Source organism: Limulus polyphemus, unplaced genomic scaffold (genome assembly GCF_000517525.1).
Source record: "Limulus polyphemus unplaced genomic scaffold, Limulus_polyphemus-2.1.2 Scaffold1399, whole genome shotgun sequence".
Taxonomy (NCBI): Eukaryota; Metazoa; Arthropoda; class Merostomata; order Xiphosura; family Limulidae; genus Limulus; species Limulus polyphemus.
The window spans coordinates 226,783-238,277 of record NW_013667009.1 but is presented as its reverse complement, the minus strand read 5'-3'; the positions used below and the strand labels follow the sequence as shown (position 1 = coordinate 238,277).

The window sequence follows — 11,495 nt, the reverse complement described above, 5'->3', positions numbered from 1 at the left end:
CATGTATTAATTTGCATTTATTATAATTAAAACCCATTTGTCATTTATTTGCCCAAATCACTAAGTGATCTAAGACCTTTTGTAAATCAGCAGCATCCTCTTCACAACTAGCAACAGTCAAGACCTTAACATCATCTGCAAATTTAAGTAATTTATTGACAATTTCTTCATCTATGTCATTGATGTAAGTCAAAAAAAGCAAAGGTCCTAAGACTGAGCCCTGAGATACTCCAACTGTGACATTAATCCAGTTTGACTGAACTCCATTTGTAACAACCCTCTGCTTTCTTCCACCCAGCCACTCTTCTATCCAATTTGCTAACTTATCCCCCCACAGCTACAGAGCTAATTTTTTTTTTACAAGCCTTTAATGTGGCACCTTGTCAAATGCTTTCTGAAAATCCACATACACGAAATCTACACCCTTACTTCATCTACATAAGCAGTAATATTTTCAAACAACGTTAAAAGATTTGTAAGGCAAGATTTTCCCTCAGTGAAACCATGCTGACTATCCAATAAAATTCTAAACTTTGTTAAATGACTTTGCAAAGCATCTTTTAAAAAAACTTTCCAAAACTTTTCCCACAAATGATGTAAGACTAATGGGTCTATAATTACTGGGACAATTTTTATCATCTCCTTTGAAAAGAGAAGTTACAATAACTAACTTCCAATCCTCTGGTGCCTGCACACTATTCAAGGACTTACAAAAAATAGTAGTAAGTGGCTCACATATCCAATATCTAATCTCCTTCAAAACTCTTGGGGAAATATAATCTGGCCCAGGAATCTTATCATTTTTAAAACTTCCCAATTTTTTCTTAACCAGCTCAGAATTAATGCAGTCTTCTTGTTCGATCTGGTTTCCATTTATCAACTGTTCAAGATGTGGAATACTGCGTAAATCTTTGCTAGTAAAAACTGAAGAAAAAGCCAAATTTAATAACCCAACCATCTTATAATCATCAGATACTAGCCTTCCTTTATCATCTCTCAAGGGTCCTATCCCCATCCTAACATCTTGTTTACCCTTAATGTATTTAAAGAAAACCTTACTGCCAATTTTTACATTTTCAGCCAATCTTTTCTCATACTTCCTTTTGATGTCCTAATTTCCTGTTTCACCTACTTTCTCGATCTTCTATAATGTTCAAAATATTCTGTCATACCAGTCAATTTAAATTTCTTAAATTTAAGATGCTTTTCTTTAATTTTATCTCTTAAACTCTTTGTGAGCCAACCTGGTTCTACTTGCAGCTACCCTTTTCTTTCTATAAGGAATGTGTTTACCTTGAATATTACCTCAGCAACCATCACAACCAAAATGTCTGGAATAATATTTCAAAGGTGCATCTTTTTTTGTCCTAAGTCCCAGTCCCAAAACTATATGTTATATAACTATATATGCACAAAAATAATCAACTGATCAAAATTATTGTTTCTGATTATTAGTTTACCATTATCTCAACTGTCCAAGTAATTAAGTAGTGTCATTATGATTTCTGAAATATTGTGTTTTTGCAGATAAATCTGGGCTTAAAGTCAGAAATGTTCACCATTAATCATATATAGAAAAATCACCACTGTTCTTGGATTTAAGTCAGTAGTGGTGACACCCAGTGTGTTTTGTTGTGCAAGTTGCAGGTTCAAATCCAACTTCTGATGAATCACTTTTTATAGCTTTTTGATAAAAATTTGTATCAAACTTATTTACTATGCCAATTAAAATAAATTTTTAAATATTAAAATACTCTTTCATTTAAAATACTCAGTAAAAAGACACAAAACCAACACAATCAATCATATAACATATCATTTGTGAAATGGACATACTGTTAATAAGCTTAAAATAACTTGCAGAACATGGGAAAAATCATGGTTTTGACCTCCTACCTAAAGAAACTTAAAGAAAAACCTAAAACTTGGGTTTCAACATAAACAGTTGGCAAAGCATAGATAGCCCATTACCTAGCTTTCACCTTAACAACAAACACACACAATGGGTACGTTTCAACTACTTGGACAGTTTGAATAATCTAAAATAGTAATAATTGAAAACTCTAATTTCAATTAATTGATTATTTTTATGACAACCCATTTAATCATAATGTTGATTAATCATTTAGTTTACATAACACTAATCAATGCTACCACTCTTCACAGATAATAGATTATATCGATTAAACAAATTGCCCAGCTCTAAACAGCACATAAAAAAATTGTTTGACAGGTAAATGCTGACATTTTGATTCTTCGTCTAATTAACAAGTGGGTTTTCATTAAGTGATTAATATCTTTGTTTAGTTCTTCATTGCATGTTGTTTCTTCTAAATGCCTGATTATTTAATTCGTTATATCATAAACATCTAAATATCATTGTAGCCATATTTCACTACATACTAAATAATCCGATTAAGTTACTACACACTTAATCATTTTTATAAAGCAATTTCTCACATAATTTATGTGACAAAATAGTATTTTCTAATAACTGTACTCTTTCATGTGTTTTACTAAGGAAAAAAACATTGAATGTTCATGTAGAATAAATTTTTCAACTTTAGATGACTGATTGTAGCCTCAATTAGAGCTGGCCAATTAGTGGAATTTGATAATTAATTCTTTGTCAGGCTCATTATATGATTACATTAAACTACTCACTTATTTGTAAGAGACTTGGAGAGTTGGAATAATCAGAAAACACTAACTTGGAATAGCTGATTATTTTCATGAGTCCTAATGCTAATCAATTAAAATGAACAACCTTGAATTAACCAAACATAATAATTAGATATCATAATGGCACTATTTTAATTACTTGGACAGTTGGGACAATTTAAACTAATAATCAGAAACAATAATTTTGATTAGTTGATTATTTTCATGCATTAATCAATTTAATGCTAATTGATGTAGTAGATTATATCAATTTCATCTCCAAGCTCTAACTTAAATAGGCTCTACACATCATGATTTGTTTTTAGGTTATTTTAGAAAGAGTGACTGTTAAATATCTTTATGGGGATAATAAAAGCAAGACAGTTATAAGAAGTACTCTTGAGTGGAACATATTCAAGAACATTTGGACAAACTTGTACAGTAACCTAAAATATTCGAAAATCATATCCAGTTTCTGTATATATAAAAATTCCTTCATAAAAGATTTAATCTTTTAGTAAATTAATATTTAAAGTCTGTCAAAGTACTTAAGTTAACATAAGATTGCTGCTTAAATCCAGTTTCCTGTGGCATAAACAGATGAGAAAATTGAGATATTCATACTGGATGGAATGCCAGACTATTTCAGATTAACTCCCAGCTACCCCATTGTACAATTAGGTAGACTGAGACAATTGGTGTAATGTGTCTTGTCCCGAAGACACATAGACATGGCACTAGCAAACCTCAAACCTACAACCTTTCAACCTCAAGTTCAAAGTACTAACCAGTACTCCCAAAAGAATATTTGCATGATTTTCGAAGGATTAACATATTGGCAGACTTCACATGAGACAAAAAAAAAGATCACAAAACACCACTTAACAAATGTATACTACACATATAATGTTAATTACACAGATAACATTAAATGTTTTCTTCTCTTTTATAACAGAATTTAAAAATGTATTTACAGACACTGATTAGATGAATGTAGGGAAAATGTTACAATTTGAAATGTATGTTTATATTTTTTTAAGTTCATAGAAGTTAAATTATTGAATTATTCTACTCATTCATGTGATGATTGACCACATATATGCATGAAAAATGTACTTGACTCTGTATTATATAAAAATATACTTGTCAAGTTAATAAACTGTTTTAAAAGTGCTCTTTGATCATGAAACTATGAATCTTAATGAAATGTTTAGATTAGATGTGTTAGCAAACTCAATATAAAATGTACGAAATGTAGGACGAGTCATCCAGGATCATAATCTGGACTGATCTCACGTGAGGTCAGGTCAGGCACCATGTTCCTCAGGTCAGGTCAGTTGTAAAACCGTATTCTTTAGGTAATGGTAAGTCAGATGAGTAGCCTTGTTCCTCATTTACTTTTATATATATATATATATCTCCTTGTACAACAGATATGTAAGTTCTGTGATTAATGTGTGTATGTTATGTACTTTTCATATTATGTTACATATTATGCATCACGCTATTATTGCAATAAATAGCTAGCTTAAAAATGTTTTTTTTGTATTACTTTACACTGTATTTGGGTATTAAAAAATGTTTGACTTTTTTCCTGTGACTTTATTTCTAGCTCCTCCTGAGATCCAGAATATTATGATTTAAGATAACTGCACAAATTTTATGTGATATGTATATTTTAATACACTAAACAAAATAACAATTAAAAAAAACCAATAAAGAAAGAACAAGTTTCAGCATACTACATATGTGAATGTTATTTCAAATAATTCAAAATCATTGCTACTTTTTTTTTTAAATAGACAAATCTGGACAACTAGATCTCACAAGATTATGAGTAGAGTTGGCTGATTCGATTAATGTCACCAAATTAACCAAATAATCAAAATTATTGTTTCTGATTATTCCAACTTTCCAAAATATTGCCACTATGATTTTTATTTATTTTTGATTAATTCAAGGGTGCTCAGCTTAATCTATTAGTGTCATGACTCAAAAATCTAAATTAACATTTTCAGTTATTGCTATTTTTGATTATTCAAACTATACAAGTTTCATGAAAAAATCTACAAGTTAAATGTAACTGACTTATAAGCTACACAATTATTAAATTATCAAATTTCACTCATCACCCAGCTCTAGTTATTACCCACTAAAGCTGATAACCTCTAGTATTGTTAAAATGTGTCATCACTCATAAGCAACATAAATGTCATCATGCATTATTTTTATTATAAACCCATTAGGGACAGTCAAGTATATGTTAAAAGAAATCATGACTCACTAGTGCTGGCTAATGTTCATTCACTATTTATGGGCTGCATGTGTATTTGAGTTCTAAGACTTGCAGTTGACAAAATCAAATGCTGCTATACTACTATGGTATCCCTAATGATGAACTTTAAAAAATTTAATGAAGTCAGGCTCTGGATGCATGCAAATATAAGAAATAAAGGTGTGGCGATTACAGCAATATGAGTATCGTATCGTGAAGCCATGATACGATTGTATTGCTACATCGTCCAATACAATATAATTTATGTATCTTCACGAAATTTGGCAAACTTTCAGTAAACATTAGAAGTCTTTTGTACAAAACAATTTGAATTTATAATAAAGTATTCTTGGTAAAAATTAATGATTCAATAAAGGAAGATGAGTAATAAGTACTATTTTTTGTCTTCATTTCTTTTATCAAAAACATTATATACAAAGTAACAATAACAAAATAGATAAATAGATATTAACTTTATTTGTTTTATTTCTCTTGCCAGCTGCTGTTATTTGATCAAATCTGAGAATTTGAAAAAAGCACCATAAACTGTGAAGTACTTAAATAAAACAATGTTAGTAATATAGATAATAAATTACAGACAAGACTCAAATTTTGTAACAAACCATTAATAAAACTTTTGTATCTAGATACATATCATATCGCAGCATTAATATCTAGATACATATTGGATTGACTACTACGATGAGAAACGCACACCCTAATAAGAACCTATTACTTAAAAATTTTGTTATACATTATAGCATATAAAAACATGGGCAACAGATCCAGCAAGAAACAAATGATATGCTTAGGTACAATTAAAATATGTAATACACTTACACAAAATAACCACATAACTGTAACCCAACTTGCATGTATGTACACTGAACTGATCACTCTGGAATGTGGTACATAAGATGAAAGAGATTTAACACTCATCACTTCAGAACTATTTTCTAATGAGATGCTTTCAGTTTAAGTTTTGCGACTCCCTGCCAGAATGTACTGCAGGCCCTTTCACGTTATTAGAAATATTCATTTAATAACAGCAATTACTTTCATACTTATTACACCCTTAATTACAAATAATTAATTTTATCCTAAACTACAACTAATATGTGCATAAAACAGTTTTCCATCCAATCATCATACATGAAGCATACTTAATACTGTTATAATGTGCATAAATTAGACACCACAGGAAGGTATGTCATACAGCTTCCATTAACACTCAGTATGTGACAGTAACAATACATAGTGATGTACATATAAAATGTTTGAAATTCATTGTTTTACCATTCCAAAAGCTTTGTTCAAGAATGTCTGATATACTCTCTTACAGTGACAATACATTATGTTTATAATAGCACAAAATACTTATATTAACTTCCAATAATAACAGGCTATGTACTTAGAGCCAAACTAAAAATCAACGTGACAATCAGTATAGCTAATTAAACATACATTTCTTATGTTATGTATATGTGGCATTGTAACGTAATACAGCAAGAAATAATTATTGTATAACTTAAGTTAATGTGATTTCAATACAGACAGATTAAGGAATAGTTTATAAACATTCTATATTTAAGTATGTTACAAATATTCAATATTTAATTGTATTATTATTAGACATAACTGCTAAAATCCAGAGTAGACATACATCACACAGACTGTGTTACACTCACAGTCAAGAGAACTGTCAAATGGCAAATTAAAAACTGTGTGTTGGAGCATAACTGCAGTTACTTTATTATTTACAGTTTGCTGACTAATTGTGAGGTTAAAACTGCTGAACAATGAGTATCAAACATTTTATTAGATAATGAACCATAGATGGATATTGAAATGTTAATGTAAGACCCTATTGAGAAAGTACATGGTTGTTCGACAATAGTACCCAATACTGCAATGTCAAAAAGTACACAAGAAACAATGGGTGTGATTCTGGGCTACAAAAAGATCACTCAGTTATACAAGTGTCCAAAGTGAATTCTACTTCATTGAAAGGCTGAGTATTTGCCACAGTCAATGGGTGTGATACTTGCATTCCACAACCTACGAGTATGAATCAGTCAATCTTATCATGACGTTAAGTTTTAACTTCAAAAGACGCAGATTCATATATACTGACGTTAACTTATCAAAAATCAGTCTGTTCTTACAGTAATTTGTAAACGTGTAGTTCTGTGCAAAATAACTTTAATCTTATGGATTAAATTATATTAACTTACCAAAATTTTAGTTAATCTATCTAACTAAGCCTAAAAAAAGATAAAATCTAAAATTTCAGTATTAGTAGTAGCACCAGTACAACTACGAATCTACATTAGGAAAAGTAAATTAAGTTATAACGTTATTTTTAATTAAAGTAACACAAAAGTGTTTATCAAATTTATGTACTTACTATTAGTTGTCATGAAATTATAAATTCAAAAATAATGTAGCGGAAATGTTCAACAATATACAAATGTAATAACTAATACTACTTTCTATTTCAGCTCTAGCTCACATCAACGTACTCATATCTCATAACTAATTTTGACGTATTATTTTACTTTGAATGATGCCTCCAGCATATTTCAGGTTCTTTCTCGCTTTATTCAGAAGATAAAGTTGTTTGTAAGTAATTATAATAATAAATTGATATTGAACCAGTTAAAAATATAATAATTTCCAACATGTAACTGCAATGTAAATATTGAGGCATACTTTTCCATAACTGTGATTTTTAAAGATTTTCAAGTGTTTATTTAGTACAAATCTCAACTAGTAGAGCACTTTATTTAGGTTGTTGAATATTATTAGCTTATCTAAATTTGGAGTCAAACTATATTCAAAAAGAAAGGAGGAAAATCAGAGATTTCCAGTGATAAAAATTTCAAAATGGTTACCTCAAGAACTCTCTGCTTTTCCTTGTAGAAAATCTTTAACACCACATTACACAAAACAATTATCCAGACATGACCAAGAAGTTATGGCACACAAACTGTGAATCCAAGAGTTTATGGCCCGTGCCCCGTTTTTGCAAACTCACTCCATACTTTGGGGCCTTGTGTGTGCCATAAGTGTATCGGTCAAATTCCACTACCTGCCAAAAGTAGCCTAAGAGTTGGCGGTTGTTTCTATTGATTAAATTACTTCCATCTAGTCTATCATTTTAAAACAAGGGGTGTCTGTTACAGATAGCTAGACATATCATTGTTGAAATAACTGTTAACATCACCCTTCCATTATTAGTGTAGAACATATTTGTTGTTTTTGTTTTGAATTAGCAGTGTAAGACTAGAGGTAAGGCAACTAGTCATCACCATCCACCGTCAACTCTTTTACCAACGAATAGTGGGCTTGGCCGTCACATTGTAACGCCCACACGGTGAAAGGGCGAGCATGTTTGGTGGGACGGGGGTTCGAACCCGCGACTCGCAGATTGCAAGTCGAGCGCCCTAACCACCTGGCCATGCCGGGCCCATATATCTGTTGCAAAAAGATTCAGGTGATTTTCGTAAATTTTGATGTATAAATGTGCTGCGTGTAGTTATAATGACATCCTTGTAAACCAAATGTCAAAAGTTTGGAAACATAAACGAAACTTTTTCTTAGATAAAATCTACATACGACAGCTATCTAATGAAAACGTGTACTAGTTTAATCCTTCTTTATGTACTTTCTCTGGGGCAGAGCAAGCCCACCTCAAGGAGTGATATAGATGCTTGTACAATTTGATATTATTTGAGGATTCTCACCCTTGGAATAGTCTTTGGCTTAAGTAATCTATGGATTATGGCATACCAAACTAAGACCTCTTTGTCTGACTTGAAAACACAGTATAATGTTATCCTTGCTGTCCTTGTCTTGTTCGAATGTATTCAGATAAGCCTCTCCAGCCCCAGTAGCCATTTAAACTCGCAACGAACAAATCAGGTGTCATTCACTAAGGAAAATGCATAAACAGACATATTTTTATGAACAAATATTGTCTTATTTGTTCTCTCGTTCTTGCTGATTTTCCTTTGCTGTCCATGTTCAATTTATTCTCTGCATAACAATTTTAAAATCTACTGTATTTGTGACATTTAATGCTACATGTCAGATATCAGTGTATTTGAACACCACAGACTAGTTAAACAGCATCGTTTTAGTATCATGACCGAAATATGAACCCGAGTTATTTTGGGGTTTATTTTTTAAGTACTTCCTTTTCCATTTGACTCTCTGGTACTCTAATGCGTGTAAATAATGATCATGGAAGGGTATTTTCTGAGAACATATACAATTTATGGCGGAGAGAATGGAGTTAAAATTGCATTTAGGACTCAATCTGAAAATGTGCCCAGGCACACTGACAATTCTTGAAAACTGCATCTAATGGTCAACAACAGTGTAGGATGTAATGACAAACTGTTTAACAGCATGCTACGTTATTATCATGGCAATGATAGCACGCTCTTTGGTCCATTTTGTTACAGATGTGAATCAAGTCCTTTCGATTCCTTCTTTTATCTTATCATGGGATATCTGTGCTGTAGTCCACAATCGTTTGAAGTTATTATCGTCCCTACAGTCACTAAGGGTCTTGATGGTGAGGTCCATGTTTCTCCTGGTGGTGATAACGTCCATGCTCTTTCCTTGCAGATATTTACTAATACTGGTGGTATTTAACAATATCACCTTCAGAAGGGGTAATCCAAACACGAATTCAAAATCACAAGCTGTCATCATACATCTTATCGTCATTATCACCTACTGAGATGAGAGTAATTTTGATAATTTTTTACATATGCTAAGTGGCAGCTTTCACTGCCTCCAATCAGCATGACCATCTTGTTACACTCAAATATTTTAGTGGAAAACGATTTGCTCATCATCTACCTCAAAATTCTTGAACAGAGCATGACATTTTGCAGATATATAAAAACTACAAAATTCACCTATATGCACAGATATATATACAAAATATACAACATATATATTTAAATTAAAATAAATATATAAAATGTAAAGAGAATATATAACACTCACGTAGGACAAACACAAAGCTTTCCTCCTCTCATCATAACCCCCCCTAACAGATCTTCAAGTGCAGAAGGTATTTTGTTAGGCCACTGTAATGGCCTTAACAATCTCTCAGCTTTAGCCAGTGACCTCTGTCCGTTTGGAAGCCATCTCCTGACAGTGCCCTTGTAGATGAGGATCTATTTAATATGGGACAGTTTGTTATTACCTTCACTAGTTTTACTGGGAGTTCAACTCTCAGCTGGGGTTTTTCTTGGGGCTTCTTGGATGGTGATGACTCAACCACAGCCATGAAAGAAGCTCCTTGCTTCATCTCCATAGGTTGGACAATGGCCAGTCTGGCAGTTAACATGGACACCCTTTTTCTCTTACAGCAAATTCCTTCCATAGCATCAGTGATGTCTTTATTGCTGACTGGCTAGTCTGGACTGCCACATTTATTAATCATTGTGGTCTTGACATTATAGGTGGCAGTTTGCATTGAGGGACCCATCCAATTTCAACTTGGTCAACCCTTAAGAGCATCCAAGCTCCAAAAATGTTTTCTTTAGCTTAGGAATGTAGTAATTTTGCCAAAGGTTTTAGCACATGTGGTAATATTTAAACATGCCATACCTTCCAATGGAATATTTCAGAAGCAAATTGTTTCTTGTTTGATGAGGCTGATTGCTTTCACAGGAATCAACAATGGTGGCATCAGCTGCTGTTTGATTCCTCTGGGATCGATGAGGTAGTCATTGGCACTGATACATCTAGTGGAGTCTTAAACTCTACAAGACTTTCCACAGGTTATGGTCTGCTTGACCCCGGAATACTTCACCAGTTTGAAGTCTACAACATCAGATGCTCCAGCAAGCAATGCATCTTCATTCATGGATTCAGCTACAGTGAATGTCAAGCTAGCACCAATAGTACGAGGGCTGGCTGCATAGTCCACTCACATTTCTTTGTTACAGATCTGGCCAATGCACTATGACAAAGTGATATTCTTGCAACATTGTTATCTAATGTGCAGTCATCCTTTCCAATGTTTAAAGTTCATTAATAATTTCAGCAAAGAATCATTCACCTGAACTAGCATATGTTATTATTCATTTTACTCCATCTTACAACTGTGATGGCACTACTCTACTACCACTGGCGTCAGTGTCCATCGGTCATGTATATGCCAGTTTTGAATTTTCCACTAAAACATTCTTTAGGGATAAGTATGCTCACTCACATTCCTCGTCAATCCAAAATGCATCTCAATATTTGTGAGAGCACACAATGGTGCTTCTATTTTGAAACAGTTGGCCATAAAATATTGATAATACGATGTCAAATAAAAAAAACTGTGGATTTATTGCTTATTCACTGATTGAGAACAGTCTCTCATCAATTCTATTGTAGCAGTATTTGTAGGAGCTCCATCTCTACTTACAATATGATCATGAAATTCAACCTTTGTTCATTTTCCTGGTTTCAGTTTCAAGCCTGCCTTTTTTATATATACACTAGAATACTGTTGCGTCAGCGAGGTCACGTGACTAGTATCACGCCA

The 11,495-nt window shown here is 32.4% G+C and overlaps 1 protein-coding gene across 5 annotated transcripts in view; it reads right to left on the bottom strand.

The window, feature by feature from the left end:
* Positions 1–7,928, bottom strand: part of LOC106463410 (protein Mo25-like) — a 44,120-nt gene extending 36,192 nt beyond the window's left edge. The window contains exons 1-2 of one of the 5 annotated variants that reach the window (XM_022390892.1): positions 7,344–7,477; positions 5,777–5,950 (exon numbers count right to left, since the gene is read on the bottom strand). In XM_022390892.1, coding sequence (XP_022246600.1) covers positions 5,777–5,875 — 99 coding nt within the window. In that variant the 5' untranslated portion in view covers positions 5,876–5,950; positions 7,344–7,477. The other 4 variants (XM_022390894.1, XM_022390893.1, XM_013923433.2 and 1 more) reach the window with 4 other exon arrangements.
* Between the last annotated feature and the right edge of the window lie 3,567 nt (positions 7,929–11,495).